General features: G+C 34.8%; 1 protein-coding gene across 2 annotated transcripts in view; it reads left to right on the top strand.

The window, feature by feature from the left end:
• The window catches only part of MAGI2 (membrane associated guanylate kinase, WW and PDZ domain containing 2), a 1,308,856-nt gene that overhangs the window by 808,852 nt on the left and 485,805 nt on the right, over positions 1-14,199 (top strand). For both annotated transcript variants that reach the window (XM_024738094.1, XM_024738093.1), the window contains exon 4: positions 10,160-10,375. In XM_024738094.1, the coding sequence (XP_024593862.1) occupies positions 10,160-10,375 (216 nt within the window). The remainder of the gene's footprint in view (positions 1-10,159; positions 10,376-14,199) is intronic.

Here is a 14,199-nt window from a genome sequence, read left to right as displayed (position 1 = left end):
GGCTCCGGACGCGCAGGCTCAGCGGCCATGGCTCACGGGCCCAGCCGCTCCGCGGCATGTGGGATCTTCCCGGACCGGGGCTCGAACCCGCGTCCCCTACATTGGCAGGCGGGCTCTCAACCACTGCGCCACCAGCGAAGCCCTCCCTTTTCAACCTTTTCCTCCAATTCTTTCTTCTCCTCTTCCTCCTGCTCTTTATTTTTCTTCTTTCCATTTCTTTTATGATCTTTTTTCCACACATTTCTCCCTCTACCATGCAACAATTTTTCTACAATAAACTGTTTCTGATACTTTCAAATTTACTACACAATGAGAAAGATAGTGTGAAAGGCAAAATTATAATGTCAAAATTTGAGGATTGTGGAAGGTGTACCTCAATAAAAAATACATCTTAAAAGATTTAGTGGTTGGTTTCTGGACTTTTAAATATAAACTGCCAGTAGTTCTGATAGAATTGTCTTTGTCACAGGTTGATTTTCATAGGCTGTGAGTACATCGATTCAGGAAAAGCAAAATGCATTATTAAAGACTTGTTACAGTTACACAGACAAAGCCTTAGAGTTAAATACCCAAAACTCTTATTTCCTTTAACCTTTTGGGTTGTTCATTGTTTTCCTGGCTCATAAATTGGTTCTACTTCTACACTGCTGCTAACTTTAACTATACTCTAACATCTAGGATTTATGTTTGTGTCTCACAGGTCACAATGAAAATGTCAACTCTTAAAGAAGTCATAAATTTTTAAAATATCTCATGGACTAAAATATAAAGTTGATGTACTTCATATATGGCCTTCCACAAAGTAATTAGAGTTCACATCCTATGAGGGATCTACTTAGGGGCTTTCTAATTCACCAAAAGGGATGGATGCAAATGAAAGGCTTGGAACAAAAATAGAAGTACTCTGTAACCACAGCCGTTTACCCAGAAGGGAATGTGCAAAGAAATATATATAGAGAGTAACATGACAGTTCTCCACGTTTGTGTCAAGAAAGCAAATGAGTCCAGACTCTCAAGTTATTGAAATTGTTGGCTACAATTTATTGTCATTCTCTACTTATCGTCAATTCAAGACTTTCTGATACGATGGCAAGGAAATATAACCTGTTGTCGTTACATCCTTTAAAAATTTGCAGAATTTTGGAGGTAAGTACTTTAGAACTATGACCCAATTCTGTCATTTCAGAAATGAGGAAACTAAAATTCAGAGGAGTTTAATGCCTAATCCTAGGTCTTTTAGGAAGTTAGTGGTAGAACCTTGATTAGGACCCAGATCCTCTGAATATTTGCTGGACTCTTTCCTATGTATGCTCAGAAAAATCCAGCAAACATATTTTCCAAGTAGAAGTAAAATTTTTCTGACTTCTGTTAGCAACTAAGAATTAGATATTTGGCCAATTTCTTTAGTCATTAACCAATAATCAAAAGATCAATCAGAATTTCGCTAGATATTGTACTTGCAAGACAGTGACAAAAGAAAGCCTTAGAGGTCTCCTAATTTCTTAGTAACTTTATAGTATCACAGTTAAGAGCACCATTGAGAGAAGGAAGTTATATGACAAGCCATAAATGCTGTGTGAGAAAAATAATACTGTCCTGGAAAGGTTCAATTTCCTTTATCAATTTTTGAAGAAGTAAATTTAATCAAGATGACTATCACAGGAATCCACTGAGCTTTGCACAAATGCCCATTTAAAAATTCGTCAAAATTTCACTTCCGGGGCTTCCCTGGTGGCGCACTGGTTGAGAGTCCGCCTGCCGATGCAGGGGACATGGGTTCGTGACCCGGTCTGGGAAGATCCCACATGCCGCGGAGCGGCTGGGCCCGTGAGCCGTGTCCGCTGAGCCTGCGCGTCCGGAGTCTGTGCTCCGCAATGGGAGAGGCCACAACAGTGAGAGGCCCGCGTGCCGCAAAAAAAAAAAAAAAATTCACTTCCACTTTCTCATTTACTGAGCCATGAAGGGACTACCTCTTAAGGACTGAGCTCACTTGACACTTTGAAACTTAAACGATTAGTTGCATTAATAACACAGTTGCAAATGGTTTCCATTCAAAAAGGTAGACATGTAAATTTGGTACTAACTGGAATTATAATACAAATTATTTTTTTTTCCTCAGGGCTGTTTTCCAAAAATCTTTGCATTGACCTTTGCTTAGGTTCCCCAAGGATCACCACATGTATCTCACCAGGTACTCTGACTACCCAAGAAAATATCCCTATGGTGATTTGAGAACACCAAAAAATAAGTTCTTCTAAAACATATGTTCCCCCAATGAATTGACCGAATTTCATGATCAACTTTTTGGATTAGATTTAAAAGCTGTCAATTTGTAAGATATATTAAGCCAATTTTAGGTGTTGGCATCGAGTTTAAATTAGTTTATCAGAGTGGTGATCCAGTCACTTATCAAGAACTGAAGAAAATTAGAAATGGGGCATATATACTATATAGAAGAAAAAGAACATTGGAATTATTATCAGCATGGGGGATGAAAGAGGAGTCTAATGAGAGAAGTATGAGGCACTGGGTTCTAAGCACTATGGATGATCGAAATGAGGGTATGTAACCAGACGTATCGAGAGGGAGGAAAACACGTATGAATAATCTCTCTGTTTTTACACTATCACCATGAGTCAACAAGTGCTCTCTCTATGGATTGTGACTAACTAAAAAGGGCTCTTCAGTCCTATTATTGAACATAAGATAGGTTCCTCACACGAGTCCATATGTATATTATTTGCTTGAAACATTTGTGCTTTTTTTCACTTTCTAACTTACAGCTTGATAATAAAGTCAGAAGTGGATTTTTTAGGTTAAGACAAGGTTATGAAATGTTTTGGATGATTAGGAAGCAGGGTGGAAGAGCACTGTTATGAAATGTACATCTGTTGGGTGCTTAATAGTATCTTACATGTATGCAGTTCAGCAAAGCAATTAAACAAAAGAAATATCATTGATACAATGTCACCTGAAGTTGTCATTGTATTTTGGTGTTTACTCAGTTTTCGTAGTCATTTAAAGATTTTCACTTTATCGTTTGTGAGAAAAATGAGCCAGGTGGTAATATGGTAACCTAAAATGTTGTTTGATAAAAGTCTAAGGCTGTGCCGTCCAACATAGTAGTCACTAGGTACATATGGCTTTTCAGCGCGCGAAATGGGGCTTGTCTGAATTAAAATGTGCTTTAAGTGTAAACTATACACTGGGTTATGAAGACTTATTAAGAAAAAAAGTAAAAATATTGCATTCATAACTTTTATATTATATTGAAATGATAATATTCTGTGTATGTTGGGTAAAGTCACATATATTATTACAATAATTTTCACCTTTTTCCCTTTTTAGTGTTGCTAACTAGAAAATGTTAAATGACATGTGGCTTGTATTTGTGGCTGATATTACATTTTTATGACAGCTGCTCTAAGGAATTTAATATTATTTAAATGTGATATGCTTGTGAATTGGGCTTGTAGTTTTTTTAATGTTTCTATAATTATAAATGTTCAAATGCTTTACTTTGAAAGCAGATATATATTTGACATTGAAAAATCATATGTAACTTCCTTCTGTTCTCTTGAGGATTTCTTTGCGTGATTTCTTTACACATTTTATTCCGCACAGGTAGGAAATGTTCTGAACTCTTCTGAATAATGCCTGAGGGAAGAGTCACTAAAGGAAAGGGTATCTAGTTTCCTTTAAACAACGAAACCACCTACCCTGACCAGTCTGTAGATAGTTCCATTTAGCAAAGATTTGTCCTGTGTCTGTCAACATTGGCTAACATGTATAAATGAAAATTGGGTCAGGAACACAAGAAACTCAATGAGAACTTGAAAACAAGTTTCAGAAAATGTTAGGTTAAACCATCTACATGATTTCTGGAGAGTACTAATGAACAGCTGAAGACAGTGAAATTCAGAAAGCATGGGGATCATATTATTAAACCAGCATTCATTACTTTAAAATAAACTTGAAATTCTTAGGTAGGGGTTGTTGCAGAATAACTCACTTTTGCATGTGAAAAAACATAAATTTTCACATTGTTTGCACAATTGTCAACATTTTGGAAGTCACATTTAACACTGAATTTTCAAAGAATTCAGCAATTTACTGTTTGGCACAGGTATCAGTGACAAAATACCACTGGAATGTTTTTTTCTATTTCCGTCACATGTGAGATGAATGCTTTTCACCACAAAATGAAAATACAGCATCTCTTGAGGTCAGAGTTTTTTTGCACTTAGGTTTCAAGCTACTAACTATATATGACATGATGAGGAAATGATACCTTTTAGGGGCAGATCAAATTTAAGTATCAGAGCTGCTTACAAAAATAACTTCAGAAATCAGTTGACGAAAGCATTCTACAGTGGGACTTTGAGCCTTATTTTCTGGTAGGAAGTGTAAATTTAGAAAAGTAGAATATTTTTTGAGGTTACATTTACTAACGTTGTATTTACAGAATTTCTAGTTTACTAACTCTGCAGCCATATGACTGTGATTCTTGCCATGGCAAGACTGTCTTTTGATGGTTTTTGGTACTAATTTTCAGTCATTACTATCCCTTGTGTAATATGTTAACAGGTCTTAAAATTTGAATTTAGAAACCTCTCATGACTTACCTGTTTCTATTAATACAGATCTAAACCTCTGATGTAATAAAAATAATTATTTACTTATGATCTGTCAGGTTTTCTAACATAAATTAATTATGCACGGACCTGGAACTCCAAACCTCTCCTCTCCATTTAATGTCAGAGTCATTTTATGCAGGTGCCATTAGGAGGCCAAGTATCAAACTATTTGCTCCATTTATAAAACAGTAAAAAAAACAAATGATGAGATTTTCAACCTCTCAAATTTTGCCACACATTCCTTCCAACACAAGGACATATTCTTAAGCTGTCTGGGGATCTCAGTGATGGGCTGTGTTGTGTGCATGTCCCAAAGTACCTATAGGCAGTCGTCTCTCTTCCACTAAATCATTATCCAAAATTGATTCTTTCTGGTTACCAAAATGGGAATAAAAGCACTGAGAATACTGGGGGAGGAATGGGGGTCAAGACCTTAATCTGTGAGGTATCTTGAAGACAAAAATAGTACCTTTCTAAAATCCATCTGCACTTGGGTGCCATGTGGAATGATATATGATTATTTGATGTAAAACCTACACATGTTATTATTATACACCCAAAGGACTGAAACAACAGAGTCAACATCTGAGTCTACTACTTAAAAAGACAAATGAACTAAATAACAAATCACATGTTTCTATCATGATCTATTTTAAAGGGAAAAGGTGTTGGAAATAAGTAAAAGCATTTCAAAGTATTTCAGCTTGTTACTAGCACTTTCACATTTCTTCATACTTAAAATTAGTTTTTAGTGTCTTTCCTACTTCTTGTCATAATATCAGAACTTATAAGCATAAAGAATATGGTGCATCTCAGCAAATACTATTTTGGTATCTATTACCCTTCAATAAGGACTAAGGATATAAAAAAGGGAACAGTTCATAATTTATTGAAATTATTTTCTCTTCCTTTTTTCCCCTTGGCCTCACCATTAAAATCAGTGTGGGGAAAAAAAACCTGGGAAGGGTCAGAAGAAAGACAAAAACATTGTTTAAAAAACTTAGACTAAGACTTTTTGAAAAGATTATTTGGTCTAATAAACATAGAGAAAGCAAAGGAGTAATCCTGTGATAGCCTTCAAGTATAGTACACAAAAAGTTATTTTAAAAAGCTCTTTTCAAAAAAAAAAAAGCTCTTTTCATCTCTTCTGGATGACTTAGGAAAGGTCTGCGTAAAAGTGAGTAATGGATTAGATTTTCCAAGTATTTTCTAGGGAGGTTAGCTCATAACAATGTAGTCTGTTTTAGTCTCTCTCCCCTTGCAGGAAGTTAATATAACAGTGTTCAGTGTAAATGGTCATTTAGTAAATGTTTTTATTATTATGAAACCAATTATTGACATTTTTGTAAACTATTCTTTTTATTCAAATTTCTGGAAAGCTTTTTTCATATTTATAATGTAAGAAATGACTACATTCACCCTGTTTCACTCTTTCATAACTATATCTTTATGAAAAAGATAGCCATTCTTTTAAGTACTTAAAAAGCTGAGGAATAAATCAAGTTAAATCAGGTTTCTCCAATAATTGTCTCTTATTTTCCAAGCATTGATTCAAAATTAAACTGTTAATTTATAGATTATCCTAATTGTGATAGAATTAAGTGAACAGTGTTATGTATCATTTCCATTCTGTCATCATATTCAACAACTAAGTTAGTGAAATTTTGTATTAAACTTACACGAAAGTGCTAATGAATACACCACACTTTACAAATACAAATATAGTCAGTAAAAAGTGGACTAGGAAAGCCTATAATCCCTACCCCATCTCCCCAAACACACACACACATACACACCCACTTAGTTTTGGAAGAGAGGAGGGAAAAAAATCACCTAATATGTCCCTGCTTCATCATTTGGTAGGAAGCATTGCCTTTCTCTTGAAAGTGTTATTTTTCTGCTCATTGGTTGTGGCTTTGAATGAAGTCCTAGAGGAATGCATCAATTCCAGGCAGGTTGCAAATTGCATCGTACTTTTTTTTTTTTCTCTTGAGAGGCAATATAGTATTTTGAAAAGAAATGAGATTCCTAAGTCAAATGGATATAGGTTTTCCACCTGTTTCATGTATAATATTGAAAAATAATTTTAGAGCCTCCATTTTCTTTTAACCGCAGAGGCAGAATGACTTTGTTCTAATCCCCATCAGATACAAGCGCTCAGAAGTAAAATGCCCTTTACAGTGTCCAGCTCACTAAATTGTGGTGATAGTAATAATAGTAGTAGTTGTAGTTGTGACTGTACTTTTGTGACTGCAGTCATCTTATAGCCCCACAGTCCCACTTTAACTAAATCAATTCAAGGATATAAAGAGACAGCCAGATTAGGGGGGACAGGATTCAAAGTCAGGTTTATCTCACCACGATCTGTGCTGTTAAACATACACCATATTGTTGTGGTATTTTGGATTTTAGATTCTCTAAATCCTGGCACTCTGCATAGAGGCACTTCATTCTTAATGGGACAGTTTTTCCAAGTTATATTTTTAAAAAGTTTTGATGTTTGTTTTTTGAAAACATGCCGGTATGTTACCTAAAAGGCACATTTTATCCTTAATATATTGATTTGTATATATTTAAACATCAGGACATCATTTCAGTGACTTAGCTACCTGGCCATCTGGCTAATTTTTCAACTTCTTTTAGGTATTTCTGGTTTCTTTGTTCTATGCATTTGGTTTAAGGTAAAAGCCTATTCTCCATGAATTACATTTCTCAAGTGTAGTAACTACATGGGTTATTTCTGTGCCTCTTTTAAATTGCTATTATTATTGCTAATAAAGATAATCTTAATGTCTTAACTAATGATTTGTACTCTTTTACATCTAAAATTTAGTCTAAACTATTAATTTCATAAATCAAATTGTAGAAATAGAATATTGCTGTATAATTTGTAATCACATCTCATTCAATAGGAGTAATTATTTAGGAATGTAAATTCAACCAGACCTGTTACTTAATATTTATTTTTAGCCTGAGCTATGCATTTATTTCTAATTAGTAAAAGTTTATTTTTCTACCTCAGGGAGATTTAAACCCTAAAAGACAAATTGGGAAAAAAAAAAAAAAAAAGCCCTGAAGAGTGATTCATTTTTGTTAGTACTACATATACTTAAAAGCACTGAAGAGGGTTCCCTTTTCTCCACACCCTCTCTTGGACTGTTGGTGGGAATGTAAATTGATACAGCCACTATGGAAAACAGTATGGAGTTTCCTTAAAAAACTAAAAATAGAATTACCATACGACCCTGCAATCCCACTCCTGGGCATATACCCTGAGAAAACCATAATTCAAAAAGAGTCACGTACCGCAATGTTCATTGCAGCACTATTTACAATAGCCAGGACATGGAAGCAACGTAAGTGTCCAATGATAGATGAATGGATGAAGAAGATGTGGTACATATATACAATGGAATATTACTCAGCCATAGAAAGGAACGAAATTGGGTCATTTGTAGAGATGTGGATGGACCTAGAGTCTGTCATACAGAGTGAAGTAAGCCAGAAGGAGAAAAACAAATATCGTATATTAATGCATATATGTGGTATCCAGAAAAATGGTACAGATGAACCTACTTGTCGGCCAGGAATACAGACATAGGCATAGAGAATGGACATATGGACACAGTGGGGAAGGGGAGGGTGGGATAAGTTGGGAGATTAGGTTTGACATAAATACACTACCATGTGTAAAACAGATAGCTAGTGGGAACCTGCCGTATAGCACAGGGAGCTCAGCTCGGTGCTCTGTGACGACCTAGATGGGTGGGATGGGGGTGGGGTGGGAGGGAGGTCCAAGAGGGAGGGGATATAGGTATACATGTAGCTGATTCACTTCATTGTACAGCAGAAAGTAACACAACATTGTAAAGCAATTTTATTCCAATTAAAAAAAAAAGCGCTGAAGATCTCAGAACACTACTTAAAATTATTGATCGGGACATGCAGCACTATTTACTAGTTTTATATTATGTTTATTAGCTAGGAAGTATTGTGATTCTGTTGCCTGTGGTAGTGGAACCTGCTAGGCTTTCAGAATCCGGGGCCAGCAGACGCAGCTTGGGTGTCGACAATGGACTCCTTTGTTTCCGCCCATTTTCCCCAAGGGTTTCCAGCCTCTTCCCTCAACTAAACATCTCATACCTTTTCAGCATATCCTTATGATCTTTAATTTAACTAGAGTATGTTTTGGTTATTTGCAACCCAGAACGCAGGTGATTGTAACGAGTATTGCCATTCCAATTTATAGATGAAGAAATTGAGCCTTACTGAGTAAATAACTTGCTTGAATTGTGGTTATGTAGAAAATCCAAATCTAGACCCCATAACTGCTACTTAAGGGTTGGTTTCTTTCACAGCACACTGTTTTCTCAGTTGCCTTCAGTGGCCTCTGCAGATAATGAGATGTGGTTCCCCCTCTATGCCTCCTTGATTGAGTGCTTAATCCTGTTTCCTGTTTTAATGCTTACCTGCTTAATGTCAAATGTGCCTGTCTTCCACACGAAACCGCTGAGCATCTGGGAGGCAAGGATTGTATTAATAGTCATCATTTTCTCTCAGACGTATACTGGAGTGCTTGGCTGCACAGTCAGTACTAAATAAAGATTTTAATGAATGAGTGAGCAAATATGTGCATAAATTATTCAATTAACTGAAAACACCAATATGGGTTTGAAATTGATGCTAAAAGCATAACATCGATTTTTTAAAAACACCACTGTGTCGTTTACCAAGCAAAAATTTAAAGTATTTTTTTCATAAAAGTAATTTGCTTTGAATATATAAAGATGTTCACATAGTAAGCATATATTCCATGTTACTGTTTGCCAGGCTCTTATGACAGAGATAAATAGGAATTAGTCTCCTCTTTTAGAAGTCTCACAGACTGATGGGGGAAACAAATGTTTTCTGTAGCTCAGATCATGGAGCTGTGGGAAAAAGAGCTGTGGTAATCTGAAGAATGATTACAGTAGCAGGCCCACTGTCGGCAGTCATGGGAACCACTAAACTGGCGTGGAGATCCAGCTCTAGGCAGGATGCTGTGCACATCAAGGACAGCAGCCAGAGCCCTTTAAAAGCTGGAGAAAAGCACAATGTGCTTTGCCTTTCCAGAATGTTATAAGATTTGCTTAAAGAATAAGTTACCCATACTCTTATTCAGACATAATTATTTTTAAAAAGATTATAATCAAGGCTTGTTATAAAAATTTTTGATTAATTTGAAATTGCTATGTGTCATAGGAAACTAATAGCTAAGACTGTATTTTGATTTGGCACTAAGGTGAAATGAAGGTAGGTCTGTATCTTTGTTTAAGCATTAAAGCCCAATACAATATAAGCAACAAATAAACACCTATATAAAAACATAAAAGGATATAAAATGATATGTATGTATGTATATGTAAAATACATATATATGTATAAACTAGGATATACATTTGTTAATAAAATTTCCATTCTTTACAAATTATGCACACCAGTAGGAGAAATATTTAACTTCATATGTTTTGTATCATTTGCAGACAATTACTACGGTACCCCAAAGCCTCCAGCAGAACCAGCACCCTTGTTACTAAATGTAACAGACCAGATACTTCCTGGAGCCACTCCAAGCACTGAAGGAAAACGAAAAAGGAATAAATCAGTAAGCAACATGGAGAAAGCAAGCATAGAGCCTCCTGAGGAGGAAGAGGAAGAGAGGCCTGTGGTCAATGGAAATGGAGTAGTAGTAACACCAGGTTAGTCTTTTACATTTGTTATAGGTTCATCAGCTCTTCTAGATGTAGCTGAATATATATTATATCTCTGTGTTCAAATGTATATTTTTTTTCACATATATATGTTCAGGGGTGTGTGTGTGTGTGTGTGTGTGTGTGTGTGTATATATATATATATGTAATGATTGTAGTTATCTTGAGGGAGACAAGATTATGATATCAAACGGAAAGGACATGATTCTTGTATCCAATTTATTAGTTTTAATTTTGACATATCAAGGAATCCATTCAACTTCTTCAGTTTCTGGTTTCACTTATACAATATTAATGGCAATATAGTGAGTGGTTTAAATCTTAGAAGGTGTTACAAGTCATGAATATGATTGTGTGACATTGCAAAAGTTTTGTTAATTAATATTAGATATAATCTATCCTTAGAAATCTTACTATACTTTCAGCTCTGTGAATAGAGGTTGTGTCATGTTATTTCGTTAATGGCGTCAATGAATACAGTCCACAGAATAACCATAGCTACATAATGCCCATGTATTTATCCCCCCATCCTTACCACCTAGTCTGACAATTTGGAGAAAGCATCTTCACAAGTGACACTGTGAAGGCAATTACTCTTGAACAAGGGAAAGACTTGTTATCCCTTTAATTTATCATCTGTCATATCACATATATAAAAAAAGTATCAGATATAAAGTGTGTTTTTGCAAGGTATGGGTTTTCAGTTTTCTTATACTTACTAATATAGTGCCAAAATTTTTATTTATAAAATAGATTTTTTTATAATATTATTCATAATCAAACATTACCAAAACTAAACTATGGCATTCTCTTTGCCTATAATCTTGGAATAAGTTTCCAAAGTTTTGTTTTAGGTATTTTTTAATAATGACATATCATTATTTTAATGGGCATTGGAAATCAAAGGGCTGTGTTAAAACTGTTGAAAAAACATTAACACATGTACCTCGCATACATATTATTCTTAAGATATTTCCTACAACTACTTTGATGTCTGTACTTATCACTGTACTGCTTCTATAGTGACATAATGTTTGAATTTTCATAACCAATTATTTTTATCAAAGAAAAGCTTCATAAGCCTTTTTTTTTTTTACCTTCCTTTTCCATACTACCTGTAAAAATGTTCTTCATTAAACATAAGGAGACCAGATTTCAGTATGTGTCAGTCAAGGTGTAAAACCTTAAAAAGTGGTTTCCTCTTGGTTACTCAGAGGAGGGTAACTTCCTCCATTAATATATTGGTTAAAAACTTATTCTCTGACCCTAGCAGTCGTTGATATTTGGGTACAAATGCTAAAAATCACTATGGGTGCATAATGTAACTTGTTTACTGTAATATGATCTGGTAATTTTCAAGCAATTAGATACCTTCTCTGTTTTGATTCTGAAATGTCTCTGTCAAAATATTTACTTTTTCATCATGTAATGGATTTAAGTTAAGTTGATAGGACATCATTTTCTTAGTTGATCTTTTATGTGAGAAGCAAAACAATTCAGCTAAATGGAAGCAAGTAATCACAAAAGAAGTAGAAGTTGGGTGTCAAAGAGCAGTTATAGAATTTCTTACTGGTTAACACCTTATAGTTAAAAATGTAAAATATATGGCCTTGATTGGGCCCAAATAATTGATTTGTATTTCATTTCTACTCTGTATAGAGCAAATCAAATGAAGCATTCTTGACCAACAGATTCTTAAACTAGAAATTTGTTTAACTAGGGGGCACAGTGAATCTGGAAAGCTCCATTCCCTTCTACTCATACCTTAGACATGAAGAATGGAGTATTTTTATGTCTAGGAAGTTTTTAAGGCTCCAGGGAAAATGGACTGGTTTGAACTCTTCTTTACCAGCCCTAGCCGTGTGACTGTCTCTGGACTCCTGAAGCTGACAATGATAGAGAACAACTGTGCAGGACAGCTTTGGGATATCTGGATAGTCAACAGATGCCTGGCTTGGCAAGTGTTCATAATTATACTACTTTTTCTTTCTTATTATGGGACATGAGAGATGTAAGAATTAGGCATCTCTTCACCCAGTGTTCAAAGATGGAGGAAACAGCCGCAAACCAGAAAGTTGGTCCATCATCCCTTACTAGAAATCTTTTGATGAGTCCCATTTTAGAAATGTCATTGTTTTTCTTTATGTTTATCCAAGAGAAACTTTAGGATAAAACTTTTTCTTTGCCCCCCCCCATATACATTTATCCAACTCTTCACCATTTGAACCTCATCACATTTTTTCTAGCACAGGGTCTTTGTCCTGCGTTTGTCTTCTTCTCATATACATTTGTTGGATACAGGACACTTCAAACAATACTGACAAAATTGTTGCTTAAATTTTAGTTAACACTGCCCTGTAAGAGCCTGTAATAGTAATTAATATCAGACATCCGTTTAGAGCATAAATAATATAGTGAGGCACATTTGGAAAGGGAGAAAAGCTGACTGAGGTAATTTCATTCCATTCCAAGTAATATTCGTGATAGTGACAATAAACAATATTAAATAATTAACTTCTTTTGGATCTTACCATGTGCTAGGAACTCCTTAACCTCATTATGTGTATTAGTTCATTTAATTCTCCTATCAGACCTATTAGTTAGGTACTGTTTTACAGATGAGGACACTACAGTTAAATAATTTGCCCAGTAACTGGAAATATTACATAGGAAATCTGGACCCAGAATCCATGATCGTAGTTGCTTTACTATCCTGAGTCTTATGTCACCAAATAGAAACATAAATATATTTCTTAGCAATTTGTAGACACAGGACCACTATTTTACTTGTACATCTTTAAACATGGAATTATAAATCTTTACCTACCAAAGGCTTCTTATTTCTTTCATTTCTGGAAATCATATGCAAGTGAACTTATTTCCTTCTGTGGATATAAAAGATTCCTAGTTCTTTATAATATTCTGTATGTATATAAGTACCAAACCTACCGGTCTTTAACTACTTATATACTTTACCAGAATGAACTACTTTCTCTATGTAAATGAAGGTTTTAGAGTCCTCAATTTACCCATTACTCATTTTCTTTTTCTCCTTTGAATTGTAGTTTATAGAATTACATATTTCTTTTTCTTTCAGACCATATCTATGTAAAGTCAGTGATCACTTATAAATAGGTAATTTCTCCATGAAGTTCTACTAGTCTTATCAACGAATATATTTTATTCTAGATTCTCTCTTTTTACTCAAAATTACATTACAGAACTGTTTCTTTCTCTGATATATGTCACTTTGGTGATGGAAACTAGTGTATTTCTACCCTTAGAAATGTAGTTTTATCATTGTCAATAACAGAAATTACAATAAAAATAAAATAAATAATGACAACATCCCTTTAATGAATGCATACAATGTGCTAGGCATATAGGACATATATTATCTCTGGTCCCATAATCACAGTATATTTGCTCAATAAATGAGATGCTGAAATTTACCTTAAGGTACTTAACTAAGATAATGGTAGCATAGTTGAAATCTAGACCCAGGAAAACCTAAACTCATCCTTTTCCACCATATTTCCCTGGGTTGTTAACTATGCTGAGGACAAAGAGACTTCTGACCTCTGTAAGGTAAATCACAATCCTGCAGTGTAGTGTATTTCATCTACGTTGTATTCCATTATATTTGTCCTTCACGGGGTTCATGGAAGTGATATTAGCTCTAATTCTTGCAAGGATGATATATCCTTACATCATCTTAGAGAATTTGCCTTTAAACTGATATTTAAAATTCATAGGCAAAAAAAAAAAAAAAAAAAAAAAAAAAAAAATAAGAGGGCCAAGAAAAAATTCCT

Source organism: Neophocaena asiaeorientalis, unplaced genomic scaffold, assembly GCF_003031525.2.
Source record: "Neophocaena asiaeorientalis asiaeorientalis breed wild unplaced genomic scaffold, Neophocaena_asiaeorientalis_V1.1 scaffold170, whole genome shotgun sequence".
Lineage (NCBI taxonomy): Eukaryota > Metazoa > Chordata > Mammalia > Artiodactyla > Phocoenidae > Neophocaena > Neophocaena asiaeorientalis.
The sequence above is the reverse complement of the archived record's forward strand: the minus strand, read 5'-3'. Positions and strand labels throughout refer to the sequence as shown.